We start from the raw sequence: 19,944 nt of genomic DNA, 5'->3' as shown, positions 1-19,944 counted from the left end.
AGTAAGTGCTATAATATTTTAGTGCTCAGCTCACTTGTTATGGCAGATATGAAGGCGCTCCATCATACAAATGAGCATTAAGGAAATCAGCCAAAAGGAAGTCTTGCTATTAATTACTTCTACTTACATGAATGTTTTTTATCTCCTGAAGGGTTAGCATTCCTCTGGTTTTCAGGGCTTTCCTCTGAGGTTTCTGTAAAAGGAATTAGAGCCCAATTATACATTTACTGCATGACAGTTGTATTAAAAAACAAACAGAACAAAAATAAGTCACACAAAAAGCTAAAACAAGTTATTTCTTTAAAACATGGAAAAGGTAGTGAAATTTAGAATCACATGCTCAAGCCCAACACAGAAGTATGCATTTCAAAGCATCCATTTTTAAAATTAATTTCTAGACATAATTATTCAGTTATGTGAAAATATTCACAATTATATTCTGAAAATAAAATAATCACATAAGTCACTGTTAGAGAAGACAAATTATAGAAGTATTTTAAATAATTTAAGTACAGCTTTACAGAAAAAAGTTTGTTATATGAACAAAGAAACAATCTTGGTTTTAGTCTGAAAAATTTTAAAATTCATTTTTTTAATGAACTTCCAAAACTTTGTGAAACCCTAAATTAACCATCACCAGTGAGACTGAAGAAAGAATAACCACTCTCTGAAGATGATTTTGTTCAATCTTAGTCAAATGTAGTTCAGACAGTCCTGAACTAGTCAAAYAGAAAACACTTCACACTTGAGATGCATTTACTTTTGAGTTGCAAGTTTTCATAAAATTAAAATTCTACAGAATGCTTTCTTTAGTGTCAAAAGCAATTGTCTCCATATATTACCAGGTATAGAATGAATGAGATCTTACCATGGAAGTACACTGTCCTGAAGTAATATAATCTGCTAGAAATAGAGCAGAGAACCTGAAACTCTTTAGAACAGCCCTAAATGGTCTGCAGGAAACTTGTTTTCTGCCCAACACAACTTTCTAGAGATAATACGCAAATCTGAAGCTGTAAAGATGTAACCATGAGTATTTTTAAGTTAACTAAGGTTCCAAAATGTACATCACAAGAGTGCAGAGTTAGAACCACATGTTCAGGTTCCAGACTAAGTGCTAAGAACATGTAATTGGTATGGTTCAGCGATTTTTCCATCCAGGTGTATTTCTGAATTCAGACTGCCAAGATTCACTTTTTCAAGACATTAATCTGCAGCCTGACAAAACTGCTGGTATTATTTTGTTGTGTAGTAGTAAACCATCTTGTCCTGCACTCCTGAACAGACTGTTTCTGCAGAGAGTTGGCCTAGCAGGACACTACAATTGAAAAAAGTGCCTGCTAGACCATTCACTCTCAGTCTAACAAAATGCCTATTCCCTGCCTCCTGCTCCAAATTTTGTGGCACAAGCCTATTAGCTACGCAGGAATACGAAGTCTTACATAGCTGCATACTCAATAATTTTGGCAAGAAAAAATGAAGGGAAAAAAAAAAAACTCCTATACCCTCCATTTCACCAGATTACTTTCAAGGAGATTTAATTAGTGAATCCAAACAAGTTTAACTTTGCAGTGTTAAGGTACTTTAAGAAGAATTATTCTACACTACATGTTAGCTTTTGGCAATCATGTCTCAGTCAAGTATTTTGGACATACTCCATTTGCTCAACTGTTCAAGACAAGCAGATCAATCCATGAATATGCTGTAGTAAATATTAAAATAATACACAAATTACAATACACATTTGCAAACTGTCAGCACTCTACTTGAAATACATTTATCCTGAAATGTTAATGCCTTGGTAGAAGAGAAAGTAGTTAAAACAACTGCTGAGACACTCAGATTTCTTTTCTAGCTGTTAAGAAATGCCAGATAGATCACACTTAACAAAAGTAAATATGTTCACAAACCTGTTTTGCAGTTTCTCTCAGCCAGTCTTTTATATCCTCTTCCTTAAGAGAGCAGCCAACGAACACAAGGAAGTACTCCTGTTGACTGCTGCAATCTCTGTTATCATTTCTTGAATCAGGAGGAGTTGGCCCCTCCTGAACAGGCACAAGGCTTAGCAAATTAGACGATGTATTGTGACAGACTTCAATCACTTTATCAGAATCTAACCAAGAGAACACAGAAGAAAAGAGTTCTAGTAATTTTTAATCTAATTCAGCATAACACACTTATGTAGACAGAATACAGTATGAAAACTGTTTTCAAATRCAAACACAGACATACAGGCACAAGACACTAAGTATTTTGTCTTTACCTGAAAACTTAACTTTGCCCATGATGTGATATATGTTTCCAGAAAAAGGACTTGGTTTGAGCAATGACTTAATTGCTGTTTGAAATARAAGACAGACAGGTTATCTCATTTATTTTTCTTCTTTGTGTAGCTTCTGTTCACACCTATGCTACAAGTAGGTTCTACTTCACATCCTAGCATCCTTCACATCAGGGGAAAATGTTGGCAGTGTCCCCTCTAGTCCACACTACATAACATTTCTATATGTTCTCATATCTTCTCTATAGGGAAAGTGGGAATTATAACGTGTTTGGCACAATGAACGCTTACAGTGTGAGCGGAAAGTAAAATGGCGCTCCTTAAGACACTGCTTTGCTARGGAATGAAGCAAGGAAAGGCATGATTAAATATCTGCTATAGTAACCTAACACAGAAGTGAGCCTATTTTCTAGTAAYTACAAATACTTATTCTGCATAAAAAGTAGGAGCTGACACTCACTTATAAATGGCTTTCAAACACTACTAAATAAATAAACTAAAAAATAAAAAGCAGAAATAGATAGCTGTCTAAACCCCCAAAACAAAACAGATTTTCATTTGAGTGAAATCATGGTTCAGTTTTCCAGAGCACACATGAAAGATCATATTTATAAGGAAGAGAAGTTGAATTTCCAATTAAAAGTTTACTTCAGTAGCAATTAAAGAGCTGTACTATCTCAGTGTCTTCCTTCCCCCTTTATTCCTCAGTATTTTCAACTCTGATTTAAGTCAAGTCTGTCAAAGTTCGTTTGTACCTTTACATTTGGTCACAAATCGTGTTTTTTCTAGAGGACGATTAAACCACACACAGATCTGAACCATTGGTGGGAAGACAGACCCAGCTCCAAATTTTCCTTCATACCTTAAGACAAAAAAAAAATACGCCTTCAACAAGTAGAAAATACAGTTTTGTTTTTCATCTAACAGACTTATTTTACAACAGATAAGCTTTCTCATAGAAAGAAAAACGCTAAGTTTATTCTCTAAGAAGAAATCTGTAAAAGCGTGGTACTAACTACATGAGGTTGTTCAAAGAGCTCTGAACTCACCTGAACGTTCTTCTTGCTGCTGTTCCCCGCCCGCAACTTACATCCATCATCAACTTGGGTAAGAGTTGTCAAAAAGTTTTAAATAATCTTTCCCTGCTTTACCTCTCTACCTTTTAACCTCTTCTTCTGACATTCTATACTTCACATCAATTCACTTTAGGAGCCTTCTTCACATCCAGTTTAGAGGCAAGTATTAATTATGATAAAAAAGATATACATACACACAGGACTGGCAAGCTATGGTGAATAAATTGTGCTTTCAACAGTATGAGTGCAACTAGAAAACAGTCAGCTAGGACTTAGAATGGCTGACAGGCTTATATTCTCCACCAAATCAGCGCAGCACAGATATCTGCAACAAGATGTGTAAAGCATCCTGATCCCTGGAAAACATCACTGATGTTAGATGGAAAGTTTGGTACAGTGTATTATTTTGCCCTTAGCCTCTGCCAAGGCTGTCAGTAAGGTTGCTGGGTTTTTATGAATAATTGTTCTGTTAATAGCTAGACTGACATAGCGAGTTCGTTCCAGCAAGACTGAAGAGCTGTCAGAATGAAATTACACTAGTCAATATTGACCTCACCCAACCCTTCCCAGCTCATTCCCAGAGGGTTCTTCTCAGTTCTTCCAAAAAGCAACAGTAATCTCACCATTTATTTAAATGGTGGCCAGAAAGGATCCTTTCCCCCATAAAAGGGCAACAACGGTGTATCTATTAAGAATCATCACCCGTTTTGAAAATTATTTATAAAGCTTGTTTGTTCCGAACGAGTAGCCTTGAAAAAATAAGATTCTACATATACATACATACATACATACATACATACATAGAGAGAGAGAGAGAGAGAGAGAGAGAGAGAGAGAGAGAGAGAGAGAGAGAATTTCCCAGTCTAGATACTTGCCAGCCAGGATACATTAAATATCGAGCTCTCATCATCTGAGGATTTGAAAAACTGCTTTCTGAGAGAATTAGTTCAATATCCTCATTCCTATAAAGAGATAAAGATGAAGATTTTTAATTTATAGGCTCAATAAAACGGTTTTTAAATAAAACAGGATGTTAGTCACAGTAAAATTGAGCATTTTTCCCTTAGAACAACAGCAACAGTAACATAAGCCTACTCTGCAAGCAAAAACATACATTTCCTAATCCTTTTCATAGAAATGTAAAGGAACATATACATGACAAGCAGTTAAGAAAAAAGCAGTCAACTCCTTAGCTTGAAATACCAGAGACAGACAAGAGAATACATACAACTTCTAAATGCATGTGTCCCATCTGCTGAAAGTAACAAATACTCGAAAATTACTAATATTACCTAGTTACAACTCCGTTTTCTGCCAAGATGAATGAAACAGCAGGATTTGCGGCTCGGATAAGGCTTTGTAGTTGCACAAGCAGTGGATGCTTCTGCTCAGTAGCGTGACTTGTGAAAATGACATTAYTCACTAGTCCTGTGTAAAAATATCAGAGAATAGTTCAGAGAAGCCAGGTATGCAACAGTGACTAATGAACGATTAAGTGACAAAACCACCATTCTTCTCATATTTTCTCTCCATTTACACTGCATTAAAGTTACTAAAAACAAGCAAGGAACTTTGTCCCTCTTTGCTGTCCAACAAAAACTCAGAAGTCCATCTAACTCTATACCTAACTGTGTGGAATTATTACACAAAATTATTACTAGCTATCTATTTTGCAACAGCATCTAGAGGGCAGCGAGCTCAGAAGCTCATTGCATCACAAGCCATAAACCCATAKGAATGAGAGCTCCTGAAGAGGACAACCCCTTTTCGGCCACTGGGAAGACCAAAGGGGAATTAGGCAGGATATTGCAATTTGTGAGTTCTTATGACTTAATGAAAACAATCTTACACCCCCCAATCCCAGCATAAGCCTATGAATACAGCACAAATCACTGAAGATTTTACTGATGAGGGAGGTCTGCTTTGTTAAAACACAGCTACATCAGGTCAAGACCTTTCTTTTGTTCTTTTTTAATTAGACGGAATTACTGTAACAGAAGCAATTTTGATCGATTAATGCAAGAATCAATGCAGRAAGAACAAGTTTAATAATAATAATAAAAAACCAGACATTTCAAACTACCTGGCAAATTCAGTGTGCAGAAATATAGGTTTAACAGCTAAAAAAAATCACTTTGGACTTTGACAGCTGTCGCTTCCAAAGCAACAGAAGTTTTTGTTTGTTTTTTTAAAGACAGACTCTGGAATTCTTTTCAGAGAGCAAGTCTAAATTCACAAGAAACTGAAAAAATACAACAAATGGAAACAAYGAGGTAACTAATTTATCCTGGTTCCCTTCAGCTGCGTCACCAGAAAAGTGATCCCCTTTTCAGACCTCAAAAATCTCCTCCAGTCTACTACCAATTTGACTGAAGAAACAGTTACTCTTTTCAAAAACTTTCTAATATTCGAAGATGGCTGTACAGTCTTCATGTTATACCCTCTGTCTTTCCAGATGTAAGAGAAATTTCACATTAAGTGAGAACAGCTGCCGCTACTGTGGAAGCCTCTGAAGGAAATCACACACCAACAACCATCAAAAGCCTTGAGAGGCTGGAAGGGATCTCATYAAGGAAAAAACACTGGAGGATATATTGGACTTATCTTCTAATTAACTTCAGTGCTATAGGATTTTCACTTTCCAATTATATCAAGAAGGAATTACACCAGAATGAATCTCAGCCCCGTTCCTCGGCCAATAAACTGCAGAGCTGACTGTTTGGTACTCCCTAGGATGCCCAGAATGTTATTTCTCTGGTCAGAAGGTGCACCGTGTTCACACTCATCACCAGTCAAAGCAGAGTATGTTATGAAACTCACACCATGATCTGCTGAGGTTCTTCCTGATCTTCACAGAAGTACACTAATCCTTGCACATGCTTCTTCATACAGAAATTTAACATTTCTGGGTTACCTACATTATAGCACGTGYTCTCATTCACTGCTATTTGCATCACTGTCCCTCTCAAGCTAGAATATTAATTATAACTTTTGCTAACTTCCATCTTTATTTTTTTAATCCCTCATAGAAGTTCCTACTCCAAAATTCAGAAACATGTAAGTCTTCTGTAACATAGCCACTCCTGAAAGAGACTGGGGGAAGACAGYAACAAGTATGCAGAAATTGAGTCATATGAATGCTTGGAATTATAATGTAGATCATGCAATTAAAATGAAAACTATGAATAAGCTAATAAACCACCACCACATTGTGGGTGTGCTGCATAGTGTTTAATTTTTAATATCCCCAAACAATACTGATTTAAAAGCCAAGTTTAATTAAAAAGTAAAGTTATACTTTCTGTGAAGTCAACAGGGAATGATAAAAAGGGGTGTAATATAAATGCCACAAAGCATACASAGTCAGAATCACCATACATTAAAGAGAATAGATAGTTATCAAGGACTAAGCTGGCAGAGACTGAAGTTAGGAAGACAAAAAAAAAAAGAGAGAGAGGGATTCAAGGGTTAAAATATCCATCAAAATAGAAGCCAACGCATTTAATCTCACTCCTCACCCACACTTTTCTCTATCACTCCCTTCTTTTGCACTTCTCTAAGTGGAATATCTTTTAAGCACTAGCTGTCTTRCTTGCTTGTAAACTCCCACACAATCTTTGAAGTAACAGAAGACTTCTGGGTTCAAAGCCTGTGGAACCTACGAGCTTCAGCTCCGCACACACGTACACTTAAGCCTTATTGGTGCCAGTATCCCACAAGAATCAGCCCTAGGTTTAGAAGGTGACAGACCATATTGAATTGACAGACATGTGGTGGTAATATAGAGAAAAAATAGTTGTCTAAGAAATAGAAGGTACCTATGTAGCCTTAGTAACTAATAATTTTGACCTCTTCTATTTGAACTGACACCAATTTCTCTTTATACTGCATTTCTAAGATAACYGGTTTTGATTAATTCTTTATTTGCACATCCGTCTAAAGGAGAATCTTTGCAGCCTGGGGAATAGTATGTTAGATAGAAGTAGTAATGAAACAGAAATAAATCTAAAAAAAAAATTATACATTTAGCAATAGTAAGGATCTCCTTGGTTCCCAAATGTAGGATAAGCACACTAAACAACAGTCATGCCTCGATGTGTATGACTTTATATACAACAAAAGAGAAGCCGATGTGCACCTAGAATAGCAAGATGTCAACCTATGGCTCCTGCACAAGGAAAAAAAAAAGGCAACAAAAACATACACCGAGGCATATTTGAAAAAGGGTGAGAGAAAAGGAAATTACAGCACACAGATGGTAGCAAGACTTGGAAAAAGTTTAAACAAATATGCAAGGAAGAGACAAAACAAAACCGAAGTTACAGTCATAAATCATTGATGCRTGCAAGGCTTTATTAGTTTTCTTTGATCCTGAGCCATTTCCGCTAGTCTTGTGGCTTTCCARGCAGAAACTGTCAATCATGTAAAATGATGATATACTAAAAACACACCTAGGTACTGATTAAAGTAAYCTTCACATAATGGAGCAAAACTGGAAACCAGCAACAGAAGACTAATCCTACTTGCACTCTTAGGTTTGAAACACAACTGATGTGGACAAGTGGTCATTCCAAAACTCTAATCGATCCCTATTTGCCTGTAACTGCATTTGTCTTGTTACTTGCACAGTAAGTTTTTTTTTGTATTTGTGYAATGCAAACATGAATGTCACTAAATACTGTTACTTTTGATCTAAAAATCAATTCTCAATTATGAAGAAGTAGATTCTCCACGTTGCGCATAAAACAATCTCTCCCTCCTTCTTGATCTTCCAACCTCAGCAGTGACACACACATACATGACTCTTGGCCCTAAATCTACCCAATAGTGTTYGGATTCCTACACGCTATAAAACTCTCTATGTATTTTTAAAAGGAAAAAAAAATTATACTACTAGCCCATTTATATTTGTTCTCTACTGTACAAGAAATACAAGTCTGCATTTGCCTGGAAAGATTAAAAGTTTACTCCATCTCAATTCAAGTTACAGTTTTCCTCCTAAAAATCTATTAGACAAAAATGGCCCCCAATCATATTATGCAATTTGCTTTAAAAGAAGAGACCTCTAGGACATCTAATGTCACATTTCGTATCTGAAGTCTYACTAGATGACGGAACCTTGCAACATGCAGAAATAATTTGCTGCCAGAGGAACATTTTTCTGACTTCCAGTATTTTTCCTTGTTTTAGGAAAAGTTCCTTCTTGAATGATGACAAATTCTGACCAAATTAGGTTCATTTTCGAATGCACGCTTTCTTTTTTTTTAATAAAATTTCTTTTTTTTTTTATTCCGCTATGAAAGAAAAAGGCTTAAACTCTTAAAATATCAATAATTGTTGAGAAGTTAATTATATCTTTAACATTCTCCCTGTCTTTTCAAAGAAGAAAACCCATGGCTATAAACACGCTAGCTATCTTTTGGTCAGTTCCTCAGTTTGTAGCATCAACATTCCTTTCCCAAATGAGAATCTAATATTGATTTATTTAATCATGTATACATACTTCTCATCTTATTCACTATTTCATTCTTCCAGTTTTTCACCTTTTGTGCACAATCAAAAGGTGGCATAATTCTGACRTCATTACAAAGTGCTACAGAGTCTAAAGAGCCACAAGAAGAGAGTACAGCTACAGCTTACCTAGACAGCTATACCTGACAAAATACAAGCAAATACAAAAAGCAGAATCCTGCAGCTCATTTGAGCAGACGAAAGCGTAAGATTAGTATCACTCTGCAATACCAGGTCAGAAAGTAACTTAAAAAAAAAAAAACAGCCATCACTGGTCTGTGACCTGTATTAATACAGACCGACATTCCGACTTCAAGCTGAGCTTACAGTCTGCCTAAAATAAAGATTATTTCACCAGAGAGAGTTGTTCATACACACACAAGATTTACTATTCTCAATACAGTAAATCACCATTTCTTAAATGTGACTGTAAAGTGCTGTTGCTAAATTTACTTTTCCTCTTGAAACTTAAATTTGATGATAGGTGAGAAATGATGGTACCCTGCTTATGCTAACAATTTCTCCATGTTCCCAGTCCTATCAGGAGATCAATGCAGTAAACATCTTGAAACAAAGTCAGGATATAAGACTGTATATACAGCTAAAAATGAGATCTTTTCCAGTTGAGTTCTTTTTTCATCTTTCATCACCTCTCAGCTCAGAACTGAAGTGTACTGAAGCAAAAACTACCCTGTAGCTGTATTTAAGTAGAGTAGTTATTCCTTCAAAAACTCCTTCAGTAACATTATCTATATGGGTYAGAATACAAGATGAGTGTTATTCCCTTGAAACGTGCTTCTCAGGAGACAGCCTAGCATATGTACTTCATTTAATTACTTTAAAGAATGTGACAGACTAAAAACTGCTACATATTTGTCTGGTCTACAGCACTGCTGTTTAACATGCAACTACTCAGAAAGAATGAGAAATAGATCTAACCATTACCAAACAAAACAAAACACCTAAAAAAAAAAAAAAGTGACTTTAAGTAATGTCTTGGATTTCTTCCAAAAAAAGAAGAAAAAGAAATCAGCCTGGCTAAACAGTTCCATTATAGGGAGAGAATCTACTATGTCTTGCAGCTCAGAATCTGCTCTAATGCCAGATGAGACTCCCAAGGATTCCCCATATTGCACTAAGAGGGGAATGTGGGGAACAAACTAACTAGTTCATTTTTTTCCTTCCTAAAATAGACCAAACATCAACCAAAGGACAGCTCCTCTTCGCTTGCCTGGAAGGACACAATTGACAACCAGTCAATGTGGCTCCTAGATTACAAGAACAGCCCAAGTTACCAGCAGTTTAAAGTAAGGTTAACTCATAGCCTTGGAAGAAAAAATTCCCTGGTGAGGAGATGCATGCATGTATCGTACTCTAGATTGTTAAAATCCWCTCCAGGTACCTATGGCATTCAGCAGTACAGGTAGGGAGAGATTGTCTGTTCTGGGTAGATGGTTCTCACCTCCAAGAATTCATCATAATTTTGACTTAAAGCATGCACAGTGTATGTATTTGACAGTATAGCTCAGCTATTTGTTCTACATAGTTAATAGTCAAAAAAGACTATACATACCTTGTGAACACTGGTCCAAGAACTTGGGAAAAAGAAGTCTAAAAATATACAAAGTTTATATATTAAGAATAGACAGTATTTATATATATGTCCCTTTTATACAAAGTGTTTCTGTTCATTTGAACATTGTCAGTTGGCTAGTGGGACTCTCACTGTCTCGCACGAATTATGAGGAAAGAAACATAAAACAAACATCCCCACAGGTAATGCATCTCAAGAGCTCTCCCCCAAAGTTAGCCCTCTAGATGATTTTATTTTTTTCAAATGTATTTGAGAGATAATACCCATCACTCAATCAATTCCATATTCTATTAAGTTAGAAAAGCCTCAATAGTTCTTTAAGTCTTGTTGAAATAATCGGAATTTTCAGCTTGCCTTACCTAAAGAATTGAGCCTTCAGAACAAAGTAGGAACTCATCATGGAACGACTGTATGTACTTAATGCTTTCTGCCCCTTTTTAGGTATCATACGAACTTCTGATATAGTGTCACACATTTGACAATTATTTTCATGAGTTTTATCACGCACAGAAAAGCTTCAGAGAAAAAGATAGCATTGTATCTCTTTCCTTTCAGTCACCTCTCCCTTCCTCTGGCTTGTTAGTCAATACTGCAAACAACTCCACTCTAGATCATGAATGAGCTGGACATACATCTACTGGATCAAACTTTCAGTGACAGGAAAGTACTCTGCATTTCTTCATTGCAAAAGTTTCAAATCAAACATTAGATCACCTCTTCTGGAGGCTCACARTGAAATCACCAAAGCTTCCCAACTGAAAGACTTGCCACTGGCAGTATATGGCTACCTCATAAGCTCTTATCAGAAGAAACTKCAAAGCGAGACACAAATAGTCTACATTGTAGGCTAAGCCTCTTCCTTCAATTGCTACTTCAGGAGACAAACAATGTTAGTCAAAGGATTGTAGACTATTGCTGCTATAAATATTACTCAGTAGCAGGACAAGCAACACGTTAAGTGAGTTTAAGAAAAGCTGAGGGAAGCAACTTCTTCTTGCCACATTTTCGGAAAAAAAAGGTTAAAATAGGACTCTATCAGCCAATTAACCAGTATTTTAAGTAGCCTGTATTATTTATTTACAGACTTTGTTATGGAGTTCAGAATAATCAGTAAGGTAATTTCTATTTATTGACTAGTGCAAAGCACAAGAAGTTTATTATGGTGTGTTTTAAATACAGTTAGGGATTTTTAGGAATGCACATTTACGAAACGATTGGGTAGTTCAGTTTTGAGTTTTCAAAGTTATGTGAAAAAAATAGCAATTCTAAGAACTGCAAAAATTGCAACTACTTTATCTTACTTCTATCAAATTAGCTGCAAAGCATAATTASAACACTTGACTATTGCAGTTCTACAAATAGATCTACGAAAACAAACCAGCACTGTTTGAAAGATTGCTGAAGTTTGGAACACGCATACTATGAAACAGCAACCATATCATACTATTTAAAAATGCCAGCAATGTGGCTTTGCTACTGATCCCTCCCCACCCTGCCTCTGCAGCAACCCAGGACATCAGATTTTAAACTTGCAATATTTGCTTCTGTGTTTTGTTGTTCTTTTCTACAAAATCTGAGAATGCTTCCTCTAAGTTCCATATCTAAAATCTGGAAATTTTTCATTCAATATTCAAAGTAGCGATATAATCAATAATCCAAACTGAGATGCAAATCTCCTTCTTTAGCCACATTTGCAATAAGACTCGCTAGAAAAAGTAAGAATAAAAAACTAACAMGACAGGACAGTTGACTGTCAAGATTTTACAAGGTCTTTATGTAGAATATACATATTTATTTTAGCAGTGTGCTAATGCCAATGTTTTTTTGTTCTTTCACAACCTAAACTTTTAGAGCAAAATTAKATATCTAAAGAAAATCAAGTTTCATCACTGTAAATCAAACCATATTAATTTTGCCCAATGGGGATCACCTAGCAGTTTTGAGATTTAAGATAGATCAATGGCATTTAACTGTCACATAGCTCAAGCTGTCACAGAAGTAATCTTATAATTTGCACACAATCTATTTTCAGACTACTAAAATGTATTTTTAAATGTACCTATGTTCCATATAGCAACTCAATGGCTCCACGCAAGTATTAATTGCTCCAATGAGGAAAGAAGATTTCACTTCTGGGTCAGGATGAGTTTGCAGAGCCTGTACAACATCAATAATATCAGTATATCTGTAAAAGAACAAAGTGAAAATTTGCTTTCAGAAAAACAAAGTGAAACATTTCAACATCTAATAAAATGCTTGCAATAAGGTTAGATTTCTAGAAAAGCCCCAAAACAGCTACAGGGTAGTTCAAAACTCTGCAAATCCAGGCAATTAAGCAGTCTGCATCTACCATGAGAAATAAAGTATTCACAGAGAAAAGTAGTATAAGCTTAGTAGTGAACAACCCTAAGTCTGGCTTCCTGGAAGTCCCAAAAAACCATAAAAGTACAAGCATATTACACCTTCTGCATAACACAAGGGTACTAAGTTTCATTCAACTAAAAGAGAAATTAGTAAGTAAAATTTCTCAATTTTACCAGCCTTCAAATTTAAGTGAGCTATTATAATTAATACACCAATTTTCTATCGGTTCTCCAGATACCTCTGTATTATAGTTCTGTTTGACAAAGTCAAAACAAACCTGAGTTTTCATTCCAGAAGTCTGTTTTTCAGTAAGCTATAATCTTTTCTCAAAACCACATCAACAGTTATAAAGTTAATGGATCGCACAGAAAACTCTGGCTACCTTTAAGTTTTCTATCTCCACACTTTACTACCCAGACAACGTGGAAAATCCTACAACTTATTAACCATTCCTGAAGTCAGTGTCAACTGCAGAAAAGTAATTATTTCGCATCTCTGTTGACTTTATTCCATTCCTACTAAAATTAAGAAAAAAAAATTCTCATCTACTCTAACATGGAAAAGAATAATGCTTTTTAGTGTTATCAGAATGGACCATAATGAAGAAAATGCTCTAAGTTTTATACAGGTCCACAGTGAAACAGATTAACAGTCTACAAACTGGAAATACTACAGCCATGTTATGGTAGTATTTTGCTCATGCTACTTTAGCTTGTCAGAAAAAATGTATGTCATCTGCTAATGTCTTATACAAAAATAGAGCAGGGAAACATGCTGTAGAAGATACTAGTTTGCAAGCGCTACATGTAAGGTGGAAATGGTGCTGCCTCAGGGTCTTTACCTTTATTTCTGAAGACAACTGGCATTTACGCTGATTATTTTAATCAATCTTACTTAAATATTCCCTGCTATATCAAGTGAACAGTATATTTCTGACAGCTTTATATTGGTAGTTTCAGAGGTCACAAGCCTTATGGAGCTGTTCATTCTATAGTATAGAGAATAACTATTATGCCATATTACCTCTTCTTCCTCCTATCCTTTATTAACTGAAATTTTGAAAATTCAAACAAAGAAATTCAAGTCACATTTTCCATAGCTAATACTTTTAAGGAAGCAAAGCACTGACTACCACAGATGCAAAGAAAAAGCAAGAATCTGTACACACAAAATGCTAAATATCTGGAAAAAGGAAAGATTAGTTCTTTTGCTTACTGTAGCACATCCATTCTTTGTTCAAAAATTTAAAAAAAAAATCACATTAGCTTAGGATTTTACGTTTTTATTTGGAGGAAAAACAGCAAACTGAATGAGCCATTTAATTCTGAAAACTACGAATTTATTTTTTAATTATTCTGGTAGCATTTGTTGATCTTTCAGAAGTTTAAGGTATTGCAAGCACTCCGGATATAATTACATACTAATTCACATTTCCTGAAATTAAAATTCTACTTCCAAGCTACTTAAATTAAGTTACCAAAATATCCTCAACCTAATGCCTTAAGTACAATAGATTTTCCTGTGAAAGAAAGGGATGTGCTCCGCCCTTATTTTTAAATCAAAACATTTCAATATTTTAGCAGTCTTTCAAAGAAAATTATACATGAGAAGTAGGGTGCGAACTCAGTTAACATGCCTTTCTGCATTGTGCAACAAGTTGTTGTGTATTTAGCCCATGTTTTATTGTTCTGTTATCTGCAAAATACGTGTCCATTGGGAAAAAGTAGCAAGTATTTGTGTACTGACGAGGACTACAATATGCAACATTCTTTCCATAGACATTAAAACAATGCTACAGCAGGTACAGTAATATTCACCTACAGCTCTAGAGTGCAGTTCACAATATGATCCCATGCTGTCCCCCCTCTACTGCCCTCTTCCAAATCTATAGTGTTAAAAGACTGAGATCAGTCTTTGCCCTTCAAGTGCAAGTCTGCAGTAGATATGAGAATATGAGCATGAAGCAGTCTCACCAGTCTTTGAAGGACAAATGTCTCTATCAAGGACTTTGGGAGATTAAAAAAAAAAACACCCACAGCTGTACTAATAAAGTGTCATTTAAGAACAGCCTAAGATGCAGCTGGAGAAAGGGAAGAAAATGCCTTGTGGAACGTCAAAAACACAGCTAGCTTCTCAAATGCGGAAGGCAAACCAAACCCAGCCCTTTTCAGTACATGATGGAAGGAGGATTTCACAGTCACCTTATTTTCTATGAGTAATAAGAAATAAAAACAAGCAAGCCGCAGAAAAGCTGAGCTTAGTACATATATCAAATAGAATTAACAGAACACCACTCTTTAGCATATAAATTCGATTGCCTCAGAGCGATGGAAAACTTAAASTGCCTTGAAAATAAAATAGGAACAGAAGATCCCTTATTTTATGCAACAGTTCAAACATGTTTCAAACATTTACCCTTGCAAGACCACTAAGAGCCTCTTGTTCTTTCTAGTGTAAGTAGCTTGACGAACACTGTGGTTTTGCTGTGCTTCCAGGACGCTAGAGAGGTAACGCTGGAAATGGGCTGCACTGAAACATTCAGGACTATCCATAGTTTGTCGATAAACAAGCCACCTGAAAAATTAAAAAGGTAAGTAGTTAGTGCTTTAAGACACAGTATTTCTGTTTACTTTTTCTTTTGAAGCAATGACCAAGAATAGATTTGACAAGCTCTAAGATCCCATATCTCTCATAGCACATAGGAAATAAATTTACTTGGCCTTATAATATTTCAGCATAATTACATTCTTTAAATTACTGACAAAAGGATTTGTGGGTTTTAGGATTTTATTCATTTATTAATAAAACACTGTTCAACAGCTTCTTCAAAGTGGCATATCAAAYGAATAATTCTGACAGTACTTTTTTCTTTACAGTAAATGTAAACAAAACTTCATGAATCCAATATATAAGACTTTGGGCATGAAAATACGTCACTGTAAAAATAAAAAGCAACGATGACATTTGCAGCAACACATGATGATATGTAGTATTACAGAACAATTCAGAAGTTACCTTACATGTCYGCACTAAAAAACTAACCCACAAAAGTATTCTGAATCAATCTGCCAAYAGAAAAAGATTCTGAGCCAGAAGTAATACAACAAAAGAGTCTAGAATATTACTAAGATTAACCTCTAGGGTTTCAGGTTTTAAGATTTAAAAGCAAAAGAATTACTTTTAGGATTTTCTAGAACAAAGAGTTGCATCAGCGCACAAAATAAGGCAAACTTCTACGTGAATTTGTCTTACTGCAATACAATTGTAGGAGATACATTCAGGACATCTATTGCAAAATAGAAACCAGGTCAGACTGAAAACAATGCTATATAGCAGGATTGTTGGTATAGTCTTTTCTCTGAGAAGAAAAATGCACTTTAGACTTGCTACCACATAAATCAAACAAACAGAAGTTCTTCACCTATTTCCTTAAAGTTGTAACAGCTACCACTTTCACATAAGCTTAAGACAGGATTCATTTTGACCCTTCTAGGATTACTCTTAACTGTCAGTAGAATCAGGGATAGTTCTGGATGCAGACAGCRTAGACCTAAAATGATACCTGTGGTATTCTATTTCTCAATATGAAATATCAGCAAATAATTTCTTGTGGTATTTTTCTTGTCTGAGTATCTAACATCTAAGAGCTAATACAGCTAGCATAACACAGTTAATGGACATACCTGAAAYGACAGAACTGCATTCATGTAGTACTTCATCAAGCTAAAATACCATAAGTTTACTATGTAGAGCTAATATTTACTGTATTTATTCTCAGAGCATAACTGAGAGGCAAGCTGGTATCAGCACCCCCATCTTAAGGATCAGAAACTGGGATATATAAAGAAGTTTAGGRGAAGAATTTTATTTTCATTTCCTTCTTGCTGAATAGTGAGTGCATTGACAGCCAATATGACCACTGCTTTAGAACACAGAAAAAAGAACTACACTAACCTTCCAYGCTCCTTGTTAAAAGTTATGAGAAAAGTGGACAGATCACTGCAGTGACATCCTGGAAGGCCTGTAATAATTGTGATGATCACCTAAAATACAAGGAACAGGTAAGAAGGGGGCCCTCTGAAATGCTAGAAATGGGCTAGTGACAACTGCATGCACATAAGGTTATCCCTGTAAAATCTGAAGTCTAAACACAAAACTAAGAGCCATCAATTTGCTGAAGCAGCATGACAAATACAGTGACTACAAAGGTTTATGCAGTTCCTCAGATATGCCTCATTTTAGAACAATGTGTTTTATCATTCTGTTTTCCAGAACAYTTTCCATACCTTGAATACAATGAAAATATAGTTAACAAACATAGTGCTATCAAAGCCATTACATGAAGACCTAGCCTGCAGTGTACTAATGCAAACACAAAACAAAAACATTGCCAGAGCTTGAGGAGCTCTTTTGGGAAGAGACTGTACAGTAACAGCTCCAACATACCAACATATTTCCTGCATAAAGCACCCTTTTCCTGATGCCCACTTCTGTGGCACCTAGAGAGGGATCAAAGCACCTTCTGGTCTAGCAAAGAAACACTGAAAAACAGTCAAAGTACACTGCCAAAGCATACGGTGTTCTACAATACATACTGGAGCACAGTACAGTGGTAACCAAGCTAGCTCTGGAAACAGGACTGAAACATTTCTTTACATGGTGCTGAACTGCCCTGCTTSTAACAGGCATATTCTCTCTTCCAATTTTTACCTAAACTATATTTACAGAATCACAGAATGGTTAAGGTTGGAGGAAGGGACCTCTGGAGATCATCTAGTCCAACCTCCCTGCTCAGCAGGGTCACCTAGAGCATGGTAGACAGGGTTGCATCCAGGCAGGCCTTCAACATCTCCAGAGAAGGAGACTCCACAACCTCTCTGGGCAACCTGGTCCAGTGCTCTGTCACTCTCACAGGGAAGAAATTCCCCCTCATACTCAGGCAGAACTTCCTGTGCTTCAGATTTAAAGATATTAATGTGAAAACTTCTGTATGTTATCTTAAAAAACATTTTTGGATGCTTACACATATAGTAATGTATTAGTGACAACAGGTTCAGAGAAGTAACTCAAAAGTCAGAGTTATTATGTTGGTATGTTTTATAGAACTTGGTATGACCATTACAGAAGGACTGATTTTTCTTTTTTGAAACTCACACATACATACTTAAATGATCAGATTTAAATTAGATTTAAAAATACTATTAATACAGCTTTATTTAAGTTTCAGTATGGTCTGGTCTTTGAACTAAGTCTCAGGAAATAAAACTGCCACAATACTGCAATATTCCAAGAGAAAGACAGGCTATGCTTCTGCTTCTTTTTTGTTCTTGCTTAAAGCAGATTTAAAACATTGAAAAGTTACTAGGAAATATTTTCTCAGAAAATGTTATTTAAAGCACTCCTGAAGTTTGACAATTGTTATTGCCCCTATAGAGAACTGAGTGTTCTACAGATAATATCAGTAAATGTTAAATATCATGTGCTGCCTCTATGCTATTTAAAGGACTTTTATGTTCCAGAGAACAATTCAGTTAAATTATTCAGCAATTCAAAAAAACAAACTTCTGCTTTAGGGCTAACTCGCTCTGGGCATTAAAGAAAACTGTTCACTTAAAGATCTATTCCCCATTTTCTGCCTCTATTTTATCAGAGCTGAAGGGCTATTAGCACTTCCAAAGGACTGTTCAAATGAAAAAAAAAAAAAAAAAAAAGTAACGTAAACATGAAAAGAGGACAGAACAATTTATTCCAAGAAACACAGTCAAAGCAAATTCAGTGTGAACTGACGGTATGGGAAAGAAGGCAGAAAGTATGGTTAAACATTTGTCAGTACTTTACTGCATTACATATAACTAAGAATATATAGTAAATATCCTATGAGGGGAAGTATTATTGGGTTGTTGCCTTACCTTATCACTTTCTGCTTTTTCAGGAATGATTTCTGACTGTTGTAATAACATAGGTAGATGTGCTCTCATTATTGGCTCATGACTGACGCTGCTGACCATAAAATGTTGCAGAAACCTTTTAAAAATAAAGTTTTATTTTCTTATAATTAGGACCAAAAGACTCTGTTCACATAAATAGCTGACAAATAATTTTACTAAAATAAGATTGTTGGTAAAGGACAAAGAGGCTTCCTAGAGAGGAAATAATTCATCTCTGCATAAAATATCCAGTGTGAAGACAGACTTAAAAAAAATAATTTTTAGAAAAGTATTACAGATACCACAATATTTCGTACTATTTCTGAGAAACCTCAACTCACCTTTCTAACTCAGGGAGGGTAGCCGATAGTTTCAGCTGAATGCATCTTTCCCCAGAAGGAAAAGACAAGGCATTAAATAGCTTCTGAACTCTGGAGTGTCTGAAACAAGCAAATTAACTGGTAAGTTAAAGAACCACCTACACATTTATCACCTTTAAATCAGATGGCTACACAATAACTAGATTTTTAAATCAAAGCAGTAAACGTTACACTAAAAATGCAAAGATTGATTTTGAAGTCATTTCTGATTGTAGCATACGGACTCCAAGGTAAACTACGCATCCAGCTAAGTAGCATGAACTTACAGTCTCTTTTGTTCCACAGACAGGAATTCTTTCTGGACAACCTTTAAGCATAATCCTGAGCTGGTCTGGTTTTGCCACGAGGAAAAAACCTGGAACAAACCAGACCAACTTGTAAATGTCATTAATTTGTAAGCTTAGTTTTGAAGTAGTATTTACGTACAACCCATGGCCTCTTACAGTTTGTTTTTCTCTAAAATTACACATATTTTAACTAGCGCTTTGGAAACAATATTTCACAGTACTGTTGCTGCTAATAGTATTCAAAATGTGGAAAAATCTCCACAGAACAGATTTGAAAGCTTTTCCTTGACTAGATTGAAATTGCTTTAAGAAATAGCTACTGAAACAACCTAGTTTTCCCCATCTTCATAGCTGGGAAAATATTCCTACGGATGAAGATATCCACAAAAGCAACTGTACCATTCACACGCATCCTTTAGTCATAACATACTTCGCTACTAAGAATGATAAGTATTTGTTATAAAACTGTTACAGCAAGAACTATAATAATACATATCTCCTTCAAGCAGTCCTGTAATTTGCAT

At 35.6% G+C, this 19,944-nt stretch overlaps 1 protein-coding gene across 1 annotated transcript in view; it reads right to left on the bottom strand.

Annotated features, from left to right (window-relative positions):
- The window catches only part of DNAAF9 (dynein axonemal assembly factor 9), an 85,906-nt gene that overhangs the window by 7,143 nt on the left and 58,819 nt on the right, over positions 1 to 19,944 (bottom strand). Inside the window, exons 25-37 of the mRNA XM_085314598.1 lie at positions 19,400 to 19,488; positions 19,095 to 19,193; positions 18,736 to 18,850; positions 16,781 to 16,869; positions 15,242 to 15,400; positions 12,522 to 12,647; positions 10,442 to 10,479; positions 4,650 to 4,785; positions 4,233 to 4,319; positions 3,037 to 3,143; positions 2,264 to 2,338; positions 1,911 to 2,113; positions 128 to 193 (exon numbers count right to left, since the gene is read on the bottom strand). Of these exons, the coding sequence (XP_085170724.1) occupies positions 128 to 193; positions 1,911 to 2,113; positions 2,264 to 2,338; positions 3,037 to 3,143; positions 4,233 to 4,319; positions 4,650 to 4,785; positions 10,442 to 10,479; positions 12,522 to 12,647; positions 15,242 to 15,400; positions 16,781 to 16,869; positions 18,736 to 18,850; positions 19,095 to 19,193; positions 19,400 to 19,488 (1,389 nt within the window). The remainder of the gene's footprint in view (positions 1 to 127; positions 194 to 1,910; positions 2,114 to 2,263; positions 2,339 to 3,036; positions 3,144 to 4,232; positions 4,320 to 4,649; positions 4,786 to 10,441; positions 10,480 to 12,521; positions 12,648 to 15,241; positions 15,401 to 16,780; positions 16,870 to 18,735; positions 18,851 to 19,094; positions 19,194 to 19,399; positions 19,489 to 19,944) is intronic.

This window comes from Rhea americana, unplaced genomic scaffold (assembly GCF_003343005.1).
Source record: "Rhea americana isolate MKP2758 unplaced genomic scaffold, rheAme1 scaffold_41, whole genome shotgun sequence".
NCBI lineage: Eukaryota > Metazoa > Chordata > Aves > Rheiformes > Rheidae > Rhea > Rhea americana.
This window is presented reverse-complemented; position numbering and strand designations above follow the sequence as displayed.